At 41.7% G+C, this 21,783-nt stretch overlaps 1 protein-coding gene across 1 annotated transcript in view; it reads right to left on the reverse strand.

The window, feature by feature from the left end:
* Nucleotides 1-21,783, reverse strand: part of ptprua (protein tyrosine phosphatase receptor type Ua) — a 159,130-nt gene that overhangs the window by 36,739 nt on the left and 100,608 nt on the right. The window contains exons 7-13 of the mRNA XM_031854238.1: nucleotides 20,755-21,048; nucleotides 15,022-15,342; nucleotides 11,911-12,020; nucleotides 9,060-9,261; nucleotides 6,229-6,331; nucleotides 3,680-3,959; nucleotides 793-829 (exon numbers count right to left, since the gene is read on the reverse strand). Coding sequence (XP_031710098.1) covers nucleotides 793-829; nucleotides 3,680-3,959; nucleotides 6,229-6,331; nucleotides 9,060-9,261; nucleotides 11,911-12,020; nucleotides 15,022-15,342; nucleotides 20,755-21,048 — 1,347 coding nt within the window. The remainder of the gene's footprint in view (nucleotides 1-792; nucleotides 830-3,679; nucleotides 3,960-6,228; nucleotides 6,332-9,059; nucleotides 9,262-11,910; nucleotides 12,021-15,021; nucleotides 15,343-20,754; nucleotides 21,049-21,783) is intronic.

A 21,783-nucleotide genomic window follows, 5' to 3' on the forward strand; every position in this document is an offset into this window, starting at 1 on the left:
GGTACCGCAGGATATAGTGCAAACACAAAGGAGCTGTGCCAAATATAGCGCAAATCCTACAAATACGACGGAGTTAAGATAACTGTAACATTTAAATGAATTTTTACCTCAGAGTAAGTGGTCTAGATGAAAGGCTTCAACCAGGGACTTTTTAAAAACCTGTCTGACTGCTAATGTATTTGCCGCAGGACCCCGGTTGCGAAGCTGTCATTAGCATCCCTGCAAATCCCATTTCTCAACAATGAAGCTCACAAGTGAATGAAAGTTAGTCGGCTTCAATATAGACGACTCCGGAACAGTTAACGGTGTCGTGCAACACACTAATCACGTCAAACGTGATCGTCCACAGTACAATTAAATGTATCATGCCTCCAGTTAACAGTAAATCAAGTGTGTAATGAAACTGCTCATCTATAGCCATGATTCCACGAGCACCTGCACAGTAACTCAGAGCAATTTCTCATTCAGCATATCTGCCGTTGGTCTTCCTGACCAAATGAAGCATGTTCCTGGGATTGCTACTTATAAAATGGGAGCTTGGTAGGGCTGCTGTTTTTGTTTTTTTGTGTGGCTCTTTGTAACTTGAACTTCCTTCGATATACCTGCACTAAGAGAACTCTCTGTGTACTGTAACGCCATACAGTAATCCACATAGGTAGCTTACCATGTAAAAGGCACATAACAGAGGCCAGCAGATAGCCTCCGTGATCGTCATGTTAAAGGCGTACTGAATCATAACTAATGTGACAATGACATATTGATGTGGAAATACAAAAGGAAAGCAAGTGTTACCTTTGCGAGCAATCCGAATGCAGTTTATTCTGGTCTCCTGTGAGTAAAAGAAAAGGCTTAGTTTATTAATTTGGCAACGGTACCACGAAGTCACAATGATCAGCAGGAAAGAACGACAACAGTTCAAGTCGATTAATTATAAGTCAGTCTGTCGAAATCCACAACCTCGTCTGAAACCTGCAACACAGGTGGCGGCGTGTGTCACAGTCACCCAGACCTTCGTTACGTGGAGGAAATAATTGAAGTTTCCAAGTGGATGACATCTGCTTGTAATAGGAGAGACCTCTGCTTCCCTCCACCATTTGAGGTCCCTCACACAGGTCCACCGATTGGCTCCAGCCCCCCCACCCCAAAAACAGCCACCTCTATCCCAGAGATAGAGGGGCATGTTACCAAATTAAGATTTAAGGAAGTTAAATCAGCCTTTATAGGCAATTATGCTAATCTGTGCTCTGAGATTGGAGTCAAAAACCTTTCACCTAAAACGGTTGCCAAATTAGCTTTTTTAATTGGAAATCTGTTTCAAGTGGATTCTCATCTCCTCTCATCTCTTACAGTGACATATAAGTCATATTTACTCCCACCCGGGGGTTATTAAAGCAGCAGCAGGTAGTATGTCATGTGTCATCCTGTCCTCTGTCAAGGTGGGCATTTGGCTTTTGGAACGGACACCAGTGCTTGTAAAAAAAAATGTTAATCTTGTTAAGAGGAGGGACATCCAGTATTTTGAATCTCCATCCTTGGGCTGGATTTCAAAAGCATTTTATCAAATTTCAGTTCAATATTGGCGCTGGGTATGAATTCTGAATCCTTTCTAATGCCTTACAGAATCAAATGAGGTTTAGCGTACAGTGTTCTAAGTAAATAATGGTATTAATAACACAAATCAACTGAGATACATAAACATGTTTTGTTGTCAGAGTGTACCTTAACACTACATATTTGTTAGTTAGTCTGGTTAATGTTCACAATCTTGAGATGTTCTGAAATGTATTAAATGTATTAACCACATTAAAATAAAAGCCTTCTAACCCTGCACACATTATATGCATTTTTTTTAGCAGTTCCTAATTCAGAACAAGTGATTAAATTAGCCCAAAACATAAATATGAAATGCATGAATGCTACAACATAGCATTGAGATACTGTTTCGCATTAACTCTCCTTTGAGCTCTGTTTTTGGTCTCCACCAACTCCTCATTTAAATATCTGTCTCTTTAGCAGAATTGTGTTCACCAGCTAGTTGCTGACTTTCTGCTATTTACTGTGGAGTAGGTACAGCACAGTGTGTTTATCAGAGCTGAACCAAAACAGGTTAAAGATGCTAAAGCTCTTCGTAGAGCAGGGTGGAACACCAGAGTCGGATGATAATTCTCTGTGGGTTCATCAGCGATACCTTCCAGTTTACCTCAGAGTACAGACACTGACTTGTACAAACCACTGGCTTACAAACAATAGTCATTCTGGGGTTTCAGCAAGTATCTTACATACAGAATTAACAGCAATTGGCTGTAGTTGAAATAAACTGCTGCCAGCTACATTTGCCAATACCCAATTATTCGCATGTCAGTTTATCCAGTGAGTAAAAACTGGGATGAGTGACAGCTAATCCCAGATGATGAGTCATAATAAATGCAACAGAGGGTTGAAAATGAAATATCAGCATGCCGGTATTTTTCTATTTTTAGTGTAACAGATAGCAGGTATCTAGATAATGACTCTTCAGACTTGATAGGGAGAAAACGTACGTAGAAAAATGCGTGTTGTTTCATGCTTGTGTGTTTCCAAAGAAACTGGCAGCACCAATAATGCATATTTCAAGCCCCACTGAAGACACATCTGCCAAAGCAATATTGTTTCAATTCAATGGCAGCCCATATAAGCATCGTACATCTAATTGTAAAAATATTATTTTTCTACCTCCCTGAGTGGCCCTTCTCTCTTGAAACGCAACTATGGTTCAAAAAATATATTGGAGACGAGATCAACATGAATTATAATATCCAGTTTGTTGTGTCGGCTCAGAGCTGCTGTGTCAACAGCAGCGACTTACGTTGGTCTTCGGGGAGAATCATCACAAATAGTGGTCTACGATGGGTAAAGCTCATTGCTGATGTCAGATCACTTGGGAAATTTCAGTCAGAATGTCGGCCCTGACCTGGACCAGAGGCTGACTGTGGTCTGCCTGTCTCTGGAGGCCCACTTTGCAGCACCCAGAGAAAACTGGATGCATCTGCTGAAGAATCGGATACTGATATCTAGACGAGAAGCTGCAGCCAGGTAGGCGCACATAAGCTCCATATGGGCCCTAATGATTTAAACAGCATTTCCTTTCACTGCTTCTGTGCACATAGGCTGTCGAAGTTCTTATTCATGCTTCAGTCACTTTTCCAATTGCTCAAGAAGTTCCCCATCAGGTTGTTTTAAGCCTGGGAGGCAGTGTTTGATTTTTTCCCCACAGGGAAAACTATTTTTTCATAGTTTTTTCAAAGAGCTTGAATATTAGGGAATCTGACAACTGGTGAAAAAAATGCAAGAGTACATATTGTAATTATCCCCTCAAAGCTGTTAAGATGCATTCGCCAAATTGCTTGTGTGGTGGTTAAGAGGGGTTTTCATTGAGCATTGGTGAAACATTTACAAGTCCGAGATTTAACCAGAAAACAATCAACCCAAAGCCATCCTAAAAGTGCACACTCTACATCATTTTGTAAAAAACACAGCCTTGTTCAAGCTTCCTCTCTCACAGCACCTCCAGCACACCGCCTCCTGCCGTCTGACTTCCTCGGCACAAATCTAAATTGACTCTCAAGGTTGCTGGAACATAAAAGCAGTGTGTCTGAGCTCCAGAACCAAAAGCATTGTCAGGCATCTTAATAGTGCTTACCCCTCTGAAGTTGCTGGTGGCCTGAAAGTAGATGAGGTAGTTTTTGGTGGGATCTAAAGGGCTGTTCCAGTAGCCGTTGTAGGTGTGGTTGTCGCCCACAGTGAAGGGCGTGGCCTCGGGCAGACTGCTGGGGGCCAGCTCGGCTGTGTAGTAGTGCGGGGCCCCTTTGGCCTGCGCCTCGCTGTGAGAGTTTGATGTGGGGAAACAGTCGACGGTGCCCAGCTCCCTCCTCCTCACCTGACGGGAACCATCCTCTTCCACCAACACCACCTGGTAGGCACTGCAGGAGGAAAGGGTGGAGCTCAATACTCCAAAAAACAACATGAAGTACTATTGAAGCAAAACTGTTATCATACTCTGCAGTCATATAAATATGCATACTGCATGTCTGACGAAACAATCGTTTATCGTATGACAGGGAGCCAGTCTGTACACCGTCATAAATGTTTATAACATTTAGAGTAATTAGTTTATTTTTTGCTTGGCTTCTTTGCTCTGATTATCTGACTGCTCGTGTTTGTCCCCCCCATCACTTCTGTTTTGTGCCACCACATTTCCAGATCACAGCAATTAACTTGGTAATTAATGACAGAAATTAAGCTAAATTCCAAGTCACACAATTTCCCCTTGAAATAGTGATTCAATACTTGTAATGGTACCCATTCTTCTGAGGGGAAAAAAAGAGTTGTTCTAAATGCTGCTTTATATTTATGGAAGTCACAACCATTGTTACTATTGTAATTCTTTTGAAGAAGAAATATAAAGTTGAAAGGAAAAACATATATCTTTGCATATCTTGAGAACTGCTTTAATCTGATCTACATCACACTTGGCCGGTGTATTGCTGGGGACCCAAGGGACTTCAGAGTCGTATATGGTACAATTTGGACAAGCAACTCGTTTAATATTTATGAACTCTGAAGAGCGCTCTGTGCAGCAGCGGGGGCGGAGTTTCAGTACTCTGCAGTCCAGCATGTCGTCCGCAGTTCACTTTTGTGGCTGGATGCTTAATATATAGCCTGGTAACATTATGTATATGGTGGATAAGTTTACAATCAAACTTTTCTTTACTTCTCTGGACTTCGACTGTGCTCAAAATTACATACTAACGTAGGCCTATATACTCAATCAGTATGTACTGCATACTGCCTGTTAAATGAACAATGAAGCATGATTTAACCAGCAGACTGTTCACACCGTGGGTTTACTGAAGCATGCTTGAGTGACGACCGGGCTGGTTTCAAGACAACCCGTAGCGGCTTTCACATCTCTGATTACGATTGCAGCAAATAAACGGACCACATGTTAGGAATCTAAATGGTTACTTTTCTTGCATGAAAACATATTAAAACTTTCATTAACAGTACTTAAAAGTTTTTGAATTAAAATGACTAACTATTAGTAAAACTACAAACAACGCAGAGAAAAATATTTACATTTTTACTTCAAGTGTAGAGTGAAAGAGAGGCATTATCAGCACAATGCCATCAATATTACCTAACGTCTGTTCAAGGTGGAGCCTTCAATTTATGATGCTGGATAGTTCAATCAATAACAATTCTAGATATTTAAATTATTATATGATTCGTGAGTAAAATCTGAATCTGCAATGTAACCAGATTGTCATTCAGGTCAATAGAGCACTACAATGTTTTCCTCTGAAGGTGAAGTACACAGTAAGTAGTATACAGTTGAGTTGCCTAGTTTTTAAGTGCTTATGGGTTCCTTTAGAAAATCATTTTCGGGTACAATGAGAAACATAATTGAATATTCTAGAGAAAGCTGCAAGCAGATACACCACTGGCAAAGCAATCAAAGCAAGTATTATCTCAATACTTTAATCATTTTCTTTTTTTAAACTAAAGTCCACCAGATCATTTTTATTGGTGTGTTCATTACATTCTGTCAAACATTATAAATTACAACATCAAAACGCTAAATATATTGAAAGAAATTCAATACAGTACTGTTTGTCTTTGACAAAGCCTCATATGCCAAAGCAGCATACACTTCTGTTTGCATTGTTATGTTTGACGAAGAGAAATCCATTCTTCCGCAAAGGATTGGAGTTTCTTTTTCAGCTTTTCCTCAAAGCCTAGTGTTTCCATTTCTCTCAACCCCGCTTCCTCGTTACAGTGACACAGCTGTCAACGCGTCAACATGCGATTGGTTTGGCATGTGGTGTCATTCCAACTGTCTGACGTGGTGAGTCAGGCTTCAGGGTAGAGAGAGCCATATTTATGTTATTTCGTTTTTTGGGTGGTTGTTTTAATACTAGCTCAGACACTGGACACAGCTCAACCTATGAGGAATACAGCCCTGGTAATCAATAATCAACACTCTGTAGAGAATGTTAGTAGAAAACCACTCTGGTTCTTCATACATTGTACTTAAAATGGTATTTGCTACATGCTACAAGCACAGAGAACTATTTTCTGGCAGCTATAAGAGAGCTCATTTTGACTGCGGGTATAAATATCACAGTGAGGAAGAGCACTGAATGAATGCTGGTGTGGGAGTGAACACAGAACACAGTGTATTAGTTGTACCTGACTGGAGCACCTCTCGCCAGCGCAGGGCGCAGCAGCACAGTGATGGTGCTCTCCGACTCACTCAGCGGTGAGGGGATGTCTTCATAGTCGAACACCGGGGCTGCGAAAATAAAATAAAGAAGGGAGACCACATAGAGGAGTTAAAGCAGAGTCAAGATAGTTGAAATACTGTGGGAGAAAAACAGAATCATTTAATGTTTGCATTCCAAAGAAAGAGATTTAAGCTTAGAGACAAGTAGATGCACTTCTTCTTGGATGTTTTAGTGATCTTTCCACCCCTGCATGACATATAGTGCGCTATCTTTATTCATTACCCACACATGCCCCCTGTGTACTGTAGTTTGTGGAGGCCTCCCACACACACCGCCATTGACTGATGATGGGTAGAAACAGCAGCCGACTACAGAGAAAACAAAAGGCCCTTATAATATAATTAGGACGGATCTCAAAGCTGCACAACCTCAGCAAAGCTCTGGGGACAATGAGGTTGAGTGTTCCCATCTCTGTTTACTACGGGGAGTGAGTTAACTGGAGTATGCATTGAAGCAAATGGCTTTCCTGGCCCAACAGATAAGCTAAAACAAAAAGGCTCCAGAAAGCAATTGGAAATGTTTCTGCTACTTAAGCAGGGCATTAATGCTGGTTGTAAAAAGTCTGCTTATGTAACGTGTCACCGGAAAAACACACACCCTCACGCTTGCACAAAACAGCCGGGGTCTGCATTATGCATAGCGGCTTCGAGGAGTTGTTTGAGCCGGGGCCGCATGTTAGGTGGTTAAATCCAGCATGAATTATGAAAAGAATAACATTACACGTTTCTCGTGTTTGCTTCAACTGGTGCAGGAGCTGGCTTCCCCACTGAGACGGCTCAGCCGAGAGAGAGCATGTGATACTGTTGAATTGTGCACCTTGACAGCTGTGAGCCCACACAGGCCACCTTATCAACTAGATGGAACAGGTCCAGATAATGAGAGGGATGGATAACAGGAGGCATTATTTACAGCGTCGGGACAAAGGAAGGACTTGAGATTTATCTTCCTTGTAAAACTCTTGGTGTTTCGATCCATTCTTTAAATACTCTTTATCTCATTTTAACCAATTTGTTTTTTTGTCTTTCTCTTGATTAACCTTACTCCATGTTTTGCATCAGCAATATCATCCTTCACAACAACTCCTCACTATCATTTCTATTGCACCTGTGTGGCTCCACTAGTTGGAAGTGGAGTGTGAAGCTCCAATAGGCTGCACTACAAAAATAGCTGCTCAGGATGGAAGACAGCATAAGAAATAAAACATAAAAAAGTACACAATTTAATAAGCTAAGTTTGTGCACAACAGCCCCCCCCCCTTTAAGGAGAGACGATGTGACACTTTACACGACACACATACTGTATATTGCTCATTACTGTTCTAAAAAGGCAGAGCTGCGACAGTATACAGCCGCCGGCTGTGAGCAGAGCTGTTGTGTTTGACCACCTGACGCTATGATGTGCTGTGACCACTCTTTACTGCTCCTGTTAACATTAGCCAAGACAGCATCATTAAGCCTCACTGGATTTAAAACCTGCCGCCATGGACGGCGCTACCAACACAGCACAAGGAGTTCAAGAAAACAATACGCTCAGGCAGCACAGCAATGTCAATTCTCTGCACAGATACAACACCCTGCATGCAGATAGCGTTACATCCATTAGAAACCGGTGCGTCAGCCATAATCATAAAAACTAAAGCACAGCCACGGCTGGAGCTTTCACAGCGAAGAATGTCAAAGTAGTTCCGCCTTTGAGTCACAAAAGTCAAAATCCACACAGCTAGAGATTCTTGACAGAGCTTTTGAACAACACAAAAAAAGGCTTGGAAAAGCACCTACTCTGGTTTGTTGGTTGTACTGATACACAAATAAGAAAATAGGAGGAAGTGATTCCTGCTGATCTGTTTGGGAAGTCTATTTGTTTTCCTAAGATATTCTGTATGGATTTCTGGGAAAATCCACATCATCCACACACTCGACTTAGTCCCAGTAATATACTTTTGGGAAAACATCACAGTAGTATGTGTGATGTTTCATCTGAGCAAACAAAATTTACGAAGCAGCTCACACATACCCATTTGCAGAAGAGTGCGTCACATTCCCCACAGACATATTTTCCAGACCAATCTCAAGATCCATACCGGCAACCTTTTCACTCCCAAACACGGCTTCTCTAATGTCTGAGCGGCTGCGAAACTTTGAAAGGTAAACACAGACTCAGTTTGCAGTGAATTTGGCTGAACAAAGCTGTTTTCACCCAAACCAAGCTCAACATTTGTAGTTCACTATAATACAGGTCTGCTATCATCATCATCGCACAAAAGCAATGCACATCAGAAATCTGTCTGGCTGAGGGAAAATGAAGATAATTGATGTAATTTAAAAGTGTATGTGTAATTTAATCAAAAGCTCTTCAAAAGACGGAAATTACAAGTGGTTACTTCATCTTCTTTGCTTTTGTGTACAAACATACTTTTTGTTTGTAAAATTGGTATATTTTTTCTTCAAAGTAATGACTGAATTCCACATTATCAGCATGCATTATAAGCATGTAAGTGCATTGCATCATTATTGGAGTTTACCATTCAAGACCATAATTTCACCTTACTCCAACCCCGACCCCATCGGACACTAGCACGCACGCACACACACACACACACACACACACACACACACACACACACACTCACACACACACACACACACACACACACACACACACACACACACAAACACAGTTAAACACTACTACAATTAACCAACCACAACAGGTACAGACGCCTGCACAAGGTCTCACCAGAGATGTTGGTTGTGATCTCGGTGAGCGCTGTCTGGCCAAACCCCTTGGCGGTTCGGGCTCGGACTGACACCAGGTAGGTGGTTCCTGGATGCAGGCCAGAGAACATGTGGTAGGTCTCGTTCCTCAGCTTGGACACTGTGCGACGAGGACCTGGCACGTTAATGCCCGGGTCCGACGACTCGATACTCTGGTAGCTGATCTGGAAACAGGGAAAAGATGACGCTGGATTCAAACAAACGTTTAGAGCCACGCGAGCAGCTCTGAGGAGATGCGCCGACGAATCCATCGGACAGACTCGCTGCTGATAAGCGTCAAAATATTTTCGGTTCATTATGAAACCAATTTGACGAGCTGCCACAGTCTTGGTAATTAATGGGAAACACTGATGACCTGGGGATGCTGCGAGGAGAAAATCGAACAATTCTGCACTTTATTGATGGACCAACCGACTGACCGATATACCAACTTTAGCTTCAATATAGCTCTCAAAAAAAGACCCAGCACGAGCTTTTGAGTCTATGGAAATGAACAAACTTTCATAGAACAAACACCATAGCATGTTCAAATTAGATCTAAGTATTACCTAATTCCAACCATTGTTAAGTCAGAACAGATCTTAATGCACAAGCCTGCAGAGTATCCATAATATGCTTCACACAGCCTACAGCTTATTATTCACACTACCTGAAAGACTGAATTTAGATGGCATTTTATTTAAAGGCTCTCTCACAAGAAACGCCTCTCAGTTAATCTTAAAATGTCATCTCACAGCACGGAGCTAATACATCTCATGCTGCAGTTAGCCTCTGATAATCAGCCTCAGGTAGATTCTGTGTCATATCCTCGTTCTACAGCACTGCCGGCTTGATTTAACACACATTTCAGGATTAGTTGATAAATTAAAGCTGGAGAAAAAAAATAAAAAGTACTAAAAATGACAAGTATGAATGAAGACCAGCATGATGTTATTGCTTTTTTTGTTGCAAATTGATGAATGTGTTTAAGTCTGTAAATCAAGATTCATAAAACTAAGGAAATCTGCCAGGCTGCTTGTAAATTTGCCCATTTGTCATTCTTGGCTGCACTTCAGCATGGTGGCTCTTAGCAGTGCGACCTTAGAGCGAGAACTTCCTCAGTGTGGACCTGCTGGGCTGTCTGTTCTTTGGTCATATTGGTTTTCTGTCTTCTGCTACAACTCACTGCTACAGTCCAACCTGAAAGTATGCATGTATATTAAGAGTCAGACATGGCTGATATAGACCCATTTTAGCTTGTCACAGATATATCTAACTGGGGTATACATGATACTAAGGAAACATTTTGACCAAAAGGATAAATATTTAGTTTTTTAATCTTTAAATATACAGTAAAGTGTCTTGAATCTTTGATTGGATATGCAGTATGAGCCTATGTTTTCATCTGGTCACATTAAAAATACATTAGAGCCATACCATAAAAAAACACATCCTGTTCCAAATGTAGTGACTATAACACTAAAATCTAGCATTTGTTATTGTTTTTTTCTGAGGTTTTGTTTAAGTAGACACTCTCATGTCACTCTGTTAGTATATAATGGGTCATCAGAGCTACGAAACAGTCTACATTTTGGGGTATTTATATATTTTAACACAGATAAACAGAACCGCTCACCAACTGTGCCCATAGAGTGGTGCAGGGATGCGTCCTACATTCCGGGGTTGGCCTACAAAATTACCTCATTCCTGCACCACTCTATAAAAGGTATAAGAATAGGCAAAGATGCAATTATGTACACTTATGTCTTGGTAATCGCAGTGCAATTGCATATAAAATCAATGGAAAGGCCATTAGATGAAAAAAGGAGTTCAAAATGTTTCAACTTGAGGGGGGCGTCGTCGACCAGCTTCATATTGAGAGAAAAAATGAGAGAGACTGAAGGGAATTAGCAGAAAGAACTGGAGTTTATGGTAAGATCAGTCGGAGGCTGATCTTACACAGGCACACAAGCATGAACACAGCAGTCAATGTAGTAGCGAGCTTACAGTTAGAAATCGGCTTTTCTTTTTGTCTAAACACATCTTTACCATAAAAATATTGAAAGATGTGTTGGGGGGGGGATGTTTGTGGTGATTTGTTGCTCACAGTGTGGAAGGACTGGATGAATAGCAGCAGATGCCAGCATGACAGCTGCTTAGAGCCGTAATATTTGGAGGTTAGAAATGAGGGCACCTCATCTGTATGCAGAGAAACGGTATGGCACCACTCAATTCCTTGCCTGGTTCCTCAGTTTCCGGGCTTCTTCTGCTTGTGAATGGAAACTAGTTTCTCTCCCCATCAGGCGACCATGTGTTAAGCCAGAGTGGGTGTTCACATCTACTTACAGAAAATGCTCCAAAGCCCATACTACAAAGGTCTATGGTTGATATGGGGCCATCAATAATTAATTAGAAACATTTAAAATTGCCCCCTTGTGGAGGCATCTCTTAGGCAAATAAGTAATTAGAGTGGTTGTCCCCCATGTAATTACAGCCTGAAGTCTGTGCCTCAGCTTCATTACCATATGAACATGTACAGTAAATCCCATGAACTGTGAAAAGTGGGTCCTCCACCCTCTCGTGGCTCAGGCTCATGTGTGCTACCAGCGCTTGGGCAAGAACCAGAAAAAACAAGCCTGAGGGAAATCAGAGAGGGGGAGCAGTACAGTCTTTAAAGTGAGCAGAGGACACTTTTCCTTGATTTCAGTCATCGTTACACTGGAGGGGATGAATAAAATAGATATTGCATGGGGAAAATAACACCCTACTCCTGAAGAGGATTAATGTGTGACGTGAAGGCGGCCGCATCGCTCATCACTAACAAGGTGTCCTACCTCGTACTGCGTGATGAGACCGTTGGGCTCTACGGGCTCCTCCCACTTGAGGAAGATCATGTCATCCAGCGGGGTGAAGGTCAGGGACTCTGAAGCGATGCCGCCAGGAACTACAGCAGGAGAGGGGGAAAAAAACAACAACCTTCTCTGAAACAAACACTCCGCTCAGGTCTCAAGTTAATGGACTCTTGCATAGGAATACCAGGGGGTAAGAACATGTTTTGACAGAGCGAAAACTGGTACATGGCCAGGGAGGAGGATGAAAAAGAGGGAATGGAGAGACGGAGCAGAAGGGAAGTGATGAAAGGAAACCGGCTTGCTCTCAGCCCAAAGGATGAATTGAGATTCTGCCTTCCACTGTCTGATAACAGAGCACCGTGTCTTGGAGCATGACAGCCAATTTTTCTTTTTTAGCACCTTACCGACAGAAAAAAACGGCAAAGTAATCCAACCTGTGAACTGGCTGAGTACCTCTCTCTGCATGTTTTGGCTTAATGAGATGCATCTCCTTAAAGCAGAACCTACTTTATCGGTGGCATGTGCTGGACGGTTTATTAAATTCTGAGAATAAATTATCATTCACAGTGGACTGCTGGCTCTGGTGCCCCTGTGGTAGCACTTGGAGATAATATCTCTCCAGCATTAACATCTCACAAAATGAGAATTAAGAGAGCTCTCACGCTGGGAGAGTGGTCTTAAATAATATGCTACTAAGTCTGATCGTTTTGTGCAGGAAAGGGAAAACACACAGTTGCTCACCTGAAAGGAATCCCAAAATAAACCTGGCTGCATCTATTTTGAGTGAATCGCATTTCCATTTTAAAATGTAGGAATTGAGGAAGACACAGGAAATGAAAGCTAAAGCGATACCGCCCTGGATAGAGTGAGACTGTCTCAGTCTGTAAAGCTGCCATTGTACAACGTTACCTAATTATTCAATTCAATACAATGCAATAAAAAGCAGCAGGATTTGATATTCCATATCCAAGTAAAATTTTAGATTTTGTTATCTCACACATATAAAAGTAATTTTCAAGTTATTACAACTTGGTTCTTAATTAAGTAGTTCTGGGCAATGCATTCATTAAGTTACCATAAGTCATAGTCAGACAATGATCCTGATTATTTATACCAAGATTAGCTAATGTTGGTCAAATCTGATCAAACCACATAAATAATACTGTCCTAATAATTTGAATAAATAATACCGAAGGATGTTTTCTTACGAATTTTGATTGCATATTTAATCATAATTGTTTACGTTACAAAGGAATATGATTTGAAATTAAGATCTTCGGGTCTTTACAAACTGATTTTGAAACAGACAGTCCATAGCAGCTGTTCTTATGTCATGAAAATTTCCAACACAGTTCGGTGGTAATCTAGCGTTGAGGTGAAAATTGAAGCAGAAAGTCAGTCTGGAAACTGTGATGGATGGTGACAACAGACATTTTCAGTAATAATGTTACTGGTCATGTGTATTTTTCTCTTTCAAAAATATTTGTGTTACAATTGCTTATATTTCGAGCCCTACCACAATTAGTTATGCCGCCACATTGAAGGCCTCACTACTTTTTGAGTACAATTTCATTATTACCACTTTAAACCTAGGCATACATGTTGTAAAATTGGGCCTTTGTTGGCGTAAGTTCTAGCATTGTTATTTTTATTGTAATGTCCTGATACTAAGCTTCATGCTACATTACATACATACAATAAAAACTAATTTACTAGTGTTTGAACATCACTGTATGTCCTAATTCCAATGCTTCCAAAGCTTAAAAAATGAACTATCAATATTTATTCCTAAAAAGGCAGTAGAGAGGTCTCACTGATTGTGTGTTTGCTGTGACTGAATTACGCAATGCTCCTCTCCTGCAATATCAAACTTCTTTAACCTGTCTGTTTGCCTCAGAAGCTGAAGGTGTGGTAGGCAAAGTACGCCATACGAAAATCCCGTTGTATCCATGAAGCCTTCACAGCCAAATCTGCTTCCTAGAAGCAGCAGAGACACAGCGTAAGCAAAGTGCTGCACCAGTGTTTGATTGTTGAGCCGCTATGAAACAGGCAAGAGGAGCTGTCACCGACTGCGGCTCAATTACTGTAGTTGTGAGGGTGATGGCGGCTCTCCTTGCGCGAGTGGGATTGGGGATTGTCAAACTGTCAGACTGGCGTTCAGTGGCTCTAAAGCAAAAACATTCCATCGGTGTCGAGATTCAAAATATCAAGTAAAGTGGGGACAATCACGGCCTGTTTTTGTTTTTTCTAAGACGTGTTCTTACTTGTCACTTCCTAACCAGTCAAATCTAATGAGTAAAAAAATACCAAGCTACATTCTGTATGTTATTCAATTTATGTAAATTCATTTCTTCCTGCCTACGATACGGTAATGTGTAGGTGTACATAATTAACTTTTCTTATATCCTCCACTGCTTGGTGTTTTCAAGTGTTGCTGTAAAATTGAAAAAAATAAACAATTTTCCATTTTTAAGCCGATGCTAAAATGTATTTTGATGATGACGTGAAAAAAAAATAAAAAATGCTGCCAATTTCATATCATAGCCGGCCTTCCCTCTCATTCTCTCCACCGGGTCAAGAATCTTTCTGAGTGGCATTCAATTACATCGAAATGTCTTGCTTATTCTACATAACAATAAGTGTTTGACCTTCTGTACTTCCACTCTCTGGGAATTTGCATTAGAATGTGCCTAATCTGCTGATGTACACAGGAAAATACTAATACAAAGATAAGCTGAATCATTTTACCATTTTGCTACCGGCCACAGCCCGAGCTGATTAATGTTCCGCTGGTTTCCATTTAAAAGGCTGATCTTCCATTTAGTTACGCTGATCCAGCATATTTTGTGAGTCAATATTTGTCTTTTTTTTCACGCTGGTAAAGGCATGGATTTGTGTTAGCAATGTACAATGATTATCTGAGCATGAGGGAGCATGCAAATAAAAGCTAGATATTCAAGAAGTTCTGCAGCCGGAGCTGAGAAACTCTTACAATAAAGAGCTTCGGTGCATACACTCAAACATCCTTGCAAAAAGCCTTGCATCTTTTGTCCTGTCTAATGCTCTCTGGGTGAAATAAAACCGCCCACTCACTGTCTTCCTCAGTCTGGAAGGTGACCTCTCTGCTCTCCTTCTTGCCTTCAGGGTTGGCCAGCGCCAGCCGGACGTGGACTGCGCGGAAGGGTGGTAGGTCTCTCAGGGTGAAGTGAGAGGTGTTACGGTCCACGGACAGGCACTCTCTGACGGTTGCATTGTTCCCGCCGCTGCCCCCTGTCGGCATCGAGTAGCGGTAGCACAGGGACAAGGAGTAGGTGTGACAGCGGGTGAGGTTGTAGCCCAGCGGCTCCCACTGAAGGGCCAGCTGCCGGGGCTGGATCTCTGCAGCCGTCAGACCCCGCAAGGCTCGCATGGGCTCTGAGAGGGACAGGAAGCAGAAACTGTATCAATAAAGTGCAAACAGTGAGCTCGTATTTACCAGCATCTGCAGAGGAAACCGAAGGGAGCACAGAAAGAAAATGTTGAACTCTGTAAAGACGAAGCTCACTGACAACATTTTGTTTCTGAATAAGTAAAGAAACCCAACCATAGCTACTTTTGGACAAATTGGGAAAATATAAAAGTTGCAGATCAACAAACAAAAACAAGTTAAATATTCCTTTTCCTTTTAGCTCTGTTTTGGTCTCTGCCAACATATTTGAACAAACTCTGTCTCTTTAGCAGTTGCGTTTGCAGCTAGTCACTAACTTTGTCTGGGATTTTGGAGCAGTGATGTTTTCAGAGCAGCCGGCTGCTGCCGCTGGACATAAGTTTGATAAAAGCAGTGAGAGTAAACGAAAACAATAAAATTGGAGGCAGTAAAACCAAAACAAATGACCTCAAAGATGCTAAAATGATGAGAGGAAAGGCAGAGTTGGTGATGATTATCTTTGGTTTCATCTCTGCAAGAGACACCGTTCACATAGCACATGGTTACCTAACAGTCAAACATGTCAACATGTTGCTTTCACATTAGGGGTTATCAGCAGGTATATGTAACACAATTTCACAGTCAGAAGTTGAGCAACGGAGTTGCTGACCCACCAGAGTTTGGGTTACGTAAAATGGTCTGTGAGATTGATATGCGGACTGGTGCAGTGTCTGCATTCATGCAAGTGTTGCACCATCCATCAATTTACAGCTTCGAGCGATCCTTTTCTGGGTACCTCACCATCATTCTGGGGGGAAGGGTGAGCATGAGGATGTCCAGATACAAAGAAGGTCAGTTTGAATGGAGTCTGTTGGGCTGATTCAGACTTCTAATCAGGATGCCCCATTGACACTTCCTCCGGGAGGTGTTCTGGGAAGGTCCAATTGGGAGGAGACCCAAGGGAGAGCCAGAGCATGCTGAAGGGACTACATATCCCAGATCAGCCTGAGATCATCTTCGGATCTGCCAAGAGGACGTGACTGGGGAGACAGTTGTTTGGCTACTTTGCTGCTGCTGGACTTTGAGACAGAATAAAATAGATGGATGGCAGCCCATGATCAATTTATTTCAAGTTGTAGGGGATGATGTGCTGTTTGCTGACAAGACAGGCGTGTTTTTTACCTAAAAAATCTTACCCGAGCAGCTTAAAAGAGAAATACTGATGGGGGAAAGGAGACAGCAACAGTTGCAGCTGACTTTACAAACTTACACTACGAGGTTACAGAGGGGTGAATCAATAGGAATGCATAAAACTGCCTGAGGAAGTAGCACACAACAACAACATTTTACATTTCCATCTCTCCTAACATGAAGGAGGTTCAGTGGGAGACCAGTACATGGCCTTGGCAGAAAATCATTTGTGAACCCTAATTACTACTGTCATCTGTGAAAGTCGTGATTGCGGATGTCCATGTCCCCGTTATGCAAGATGTACAGTTTCAAGCACGGGGGGTATTTTCTTCCTCAAGCCTGGCCTGGATCTTCAAGTGTGCTGCTGAGACATCAGATAAACCAAGAGGAGGGCAATGCCTTCAGTGTGGCACAGGCTGGCAGTGCAGAGCTGCAGACTGCTGGAAGCCAGGAATAGAGGGGGTATGGGGGGGGATACATGCTACAGCCCTGCTGCTTCACTAAACATTGATCAGAAACTCTTGCGTATGCAGCAATGTCACGGAGGAGACATCAGTTCTGAGGGGACAGAGGAGAGAATGTCCTTGCCGATGTGAAAGACGTTTGCTCTTTCCCGAAAGGGTGAAACAGAGTTTGGCTGATTTGTGTCATCACAGCTGATACACAAGATAAAAACCTTACCAGGAAATATTACCAATCAATCATATAGTAACAATGTCAATTTGAAAAATGATATCATACCCATCATGTCAAAGGTGCATGAGAATAACTGGCTTGATGTCAGATTTTTTTTTTCTTTTTACAACATCAGCCCTGTATATATATTCTAATCCTGCTTTAACCAGGTCTGCCACCAGGGACCCACTGACTGAACGTTCACTTTCCGCTCAAGACACCATTACTCATCATTACAGCAGCACCGCAGCAAGCTCTGTGCTGTCCTCTCCACCCGCCGGTCCACCAGCAGTCCTACCCCAAACTGACATTCGGCTTGATTAGCCTAATCAGAGGGATTAGCCAGAGGCAGAGGGGATGCAGGAGGGAGAGGGAGGCCGGAGAAGAGATGAGCGGGGGGGGGGGTAGAGAAAAAGATGAATGAGGGAGAGTCCCTATGGGTCTGCACATTTCATCTCATGCTCCTCATCTTTAACAGCTGCCTCAGTGAGCTGCCACTGAGGCCTATCCCTCCTGCCACGAGCTATGTTGGAATTATGATGGACTATTGGAGCACACCCTGATACTTACCATTGAAACCACATGTGCTGACACGCATATTTTGAATGAGTTTCTGCAGGAATCACTTTCTTGAAATTTACCTCTAAATCATTTTGATATTCCGTGGCTTCATGAAAGTTAAATATTAACAAATGACCCTGTAATGGATTGCAAAGAGGAGTAGAGATTGGCCTAGCAAAAGAGGAATACAACTTGCAATAGTGTTATGTGCTTATTGCTATATGTGTCTGTCGCGGACTGTTTGCATGTCATTAACAGCAACAAGCAGTACAGAATCTTTGGCCTGCAGGATATATTATACTTTTGCATATGCAATGAGTAGAGAGACATATCTTGCAATGATGCATCTTGTCTGTTTGATAAATAAAGCACTTGTGTTTGAGGCAAATCTGCGCATGACTAACCAGCGCTAAAGCCGCAGTAAGACTGGTCCTCTGTGTTTTGTTGTCTCGACACAATTAATGGTTTGCAAGGGGAGAACAGCACACACGCTTTTGGAGAGTATATCCTCGTAAGCATTCATGGCATCGCACTTGGTTGTTGTACATGAAAAGTGATGACAGTCTTAAATAAGCATATTGAAGCATTGAGATGAATGAACTTAAAGAAATGCATGCTAATTTTCAATTGAGCCATTTCCTAGAAAACTAAAATGTGGGCCATCAGAATCATGTGAAACGTGCCAATATTACATAAACATGTAATCAAGAGACAGGAAGCATGAATGCTACGCTATGGGAGAGGCAAATCTGCATTCATGTCAACGTCGCTAATTTGTAGCCACGGGGCATTCTGTCAGAAATGAATCACTTTCAGACCTCAGCCCTTTCAATTTGGACAATTATTTTCCTACACATGAACACATATGAGAGAGTGTTAGAACATGATTTGAATAACCAGTCACAAAGCAACATACTCTCTAAACTACACATATATTCTGACTTGGCATTCGTTTAGCATCTGAACCGGGCCACCCTCAACAGTGGCCCATGGGATTGCAATCCTCTGCACCAGTAAGTACGAAATGTCACATTCAAAGACTGTCCGTAAAATAGGAGCCACTGTGCTAAAAGAAATGTCTCTCTGTGGCACATTAGGAAGACAAATTCATCCAGAGCGTTGTGTCACAGGGCCTCCCTGTTCCCCGAGGATAAAGCTTCTCATCTGAGCAATGGGAGTTGACAATAGGTGGGCGAGAGGAAGACACTGATGAGAGTGGATCAAAGAGTGTGGCAGGTGACAGGGGTGTCACGCCGTCTTACTTGACAGAGCGGCAGGGTGTCTTTTTTCACCCGGATGAGCAGCACTGCGACTAAAACACAGACGAGATGCGGCGAGAAGATCCTGTCCTCTGCTCGCATGACACGAGAACGTCCGCACTAAACGAGCTCTTGAGCTAAACTTTTTTTTCTCCGGCTGGGGTTCAGACCAGTCCCAAAGGTGTGGTGCTTTCAAAATAAGAATCTTCACACGTTATCTGTTGTTTTTTCATGCAACTCCAACAACCCTTGTCCCGCATGTAAATGATTGTAGATAACAGCAAACACACCTTTTGTTCTCAGTGGCTGCAGGCAAACTACAAGTTGTTAAGCGATGCGTCAAAGCAGTTTGATGCAGCTCCCAGCTGCAGCTCAGAACTCGGGTGAATCTCAGAGCATCCGACTCTGAAAACAGTGTTTGCTGCAGGAGTAACCAGATGGTCTTCTGTTTGTTGTTTTGTAAGTGATGCTTTGAGTCCTCGGTTTGCAATAAACAAAATACAATTGCACTTTCTATTTCGGGCTGTTATTTAATTAGCACTCGGCCCATTAATTGATTAGTAAGTAAATCATTAAAGGTCCTCTGTACAATATTCAGAGCATTAATATAGCATCACACAACTATTTGCTAAATGGCGATATAGTGGAGTGATCAGTATATGTTTTTTATCTGACTTAATCATGAGTATTTTCACACAGAACCTGACTATTATCCAGTGAAAAAGAGTCTTTTTTCAAAACAAGGTTGATTTTTTTTTTCTTGCAGAACGGACATTTTCAAAACGTACACTAGTGCACAACAACACAAAATCTCACTAGTCTAAACCAAGAAAGCAACCTTTATTACTCCTTTCATCCTTGACAAAGGCAGCGCAAAGCAGATCCGCTTCTTCCATTCTTACCTTTCACAATAAAAGCCCTAGACATATACAGTGCGAAACAGTTTACTGGTGGCAAATTCACTAAGAGCATTTGGCTAAAATGAAACTCAATAAAATAATTTACAGCTTATAATTTACAGCTTAGGTTATACAGCAATTTAGCTCAGACAGACTGCCAGAAGCTGCTCTGGGTCAATAAGATGCCAGTAGTTGGTGCTCTGCCTACACAAATCTATTGAGACCGTAAACTGAAAAAGTGCTGCTACGGTAGCAAATATGCTATGAATAGTATTTATTCAAAATATTTGTTGTTTATTCGTCCTGTCCTGGGTGAATAGAGGCCTTTACAAGACAAATAGAGCAAAATGATGCTACATGTAGCATGTGTGTGAAGCTGTAGTAGGTGCTGTGAACTAAATGCTAACGTGAAAATGTTAATATGCCAATGATAAGCAAACGATCGCCATCTTAGTTTAGTGTGTTATAGCATTTGCTAATTAGCATTAAACACAAAGTTAAGCTCAAGCTGATGGGAATGTCGTTTCTTTCGCAGGTGTCATATCGTAGAGACAAATATATTGAACTATATAAGTTTTAACCAGAGGATTAGATAATATTTGATGGCAATCCATTCAAACATTGATTCACCATCCATAGAGTGGCTTGCAAAAATGTATTAAAGGTGTAAAATGCAGAAAGCTAATAATGTTTCCTTTACTCATTTCTAGCCTGGATAAACATGATCAAGTGTTGGCACTACAGCTCCCAATATGCTTTGGATGATAGAAATGTTGCCATGAACTGCCATTAGCAGTTCCTGTTTGCACTGTTGTCAATGCTTGATCGGACTCACCTGCACACTTTGTCCTGCTGGTCAGAGGGGGTCCAGGTGCTCCTGTTCCCCCTTCCCCGGGCCGGGTGAGCAGGACACTGATGCGGTACTCTGTGTCTGGCTCCAGATGCCAAATCTTATAGGTAAGTGAGCCCACACCGTGAGTCTCCGTCCACGTGGACTGGCTGGCCCGGTACTGGATCTCCCGCCGAATGACCGGTCCATCCCCCACGATGGAGTTGGTGTTGAGCTGGATGATCAGATAGGTGGGGCCTGCCCGCAGGAGCTGAGGGGGAGCAATCGGTGTTGGGGGCACTGCAATAAAGAATGTCTCATCATTATTCTGTACATCTATATATCTATATATCTTATACATATATATATATACTGTATATATAATATATATCCGCCCCTAGAACACTATTGGAAAACAGTCAAACATTGGTCTTTTCTGCAGAAAAGAGCCAAGTCATGCCAGCAAAGGAGAAGTCAAGGATTTCTGTCATTGATTTTTCTCTTTTTTGTTTTATAGTTTCAATAACAATTTTTCCGCTCTGTTAGAGCTTTGAGTCATAAAAATCATTTAATCACATCAAGTATATGAGACAGAGAGAGATAGAGGGTTAGAGAGAGAGAGAGAGAGAGAGACTCCTTAATGCTGTAAGTTCTTAATTTGTATTGTAATGATGCCGAATAAGTGCTTATTTGCATAAATAATTGCATTACTAATTAGGTCCTCTCTGCACATAAAAAACAGCCTTGATGGATAATATGACCCTTATCAACCCAGCGAACATCAAATTAATTCATCTCATGGTATAATATGTGAGCGAAGAGAGGGTTGACTGACACAGTGACTACACCGAGTATTTTATGACATTATTTATTAGAATATAAAAACAAGAGACAGTCAGTGGCTTACTTGAGGGAGTAGCTTAGTGTGTTTGAAACATGATTGATTGCTTAGGAGAGTGAGATGAGTGTATATATATACGTATATACGTATATATATATATATATATATTTTTTTTTATATATATATATATATAT

This window comes from Anarrhichthys ocellatus, unplaced genomic scaffold, assembly GCF_004355925.1.
Source record: "Anarrhichthys ocellatus isolate YVR2014 unplaced genomic scaffold, GSC_Weel_1.0 scaffold14, whole genome shotgun sequence".
Classification (NCBI taxonomy): domain Eukaryota; kingdom Metazoa; phylum Chordata; class Actinopteri; order Perciformes; family Anarhichadidae; genus Anarrhichthys; species Anarrhichthys ocellatus.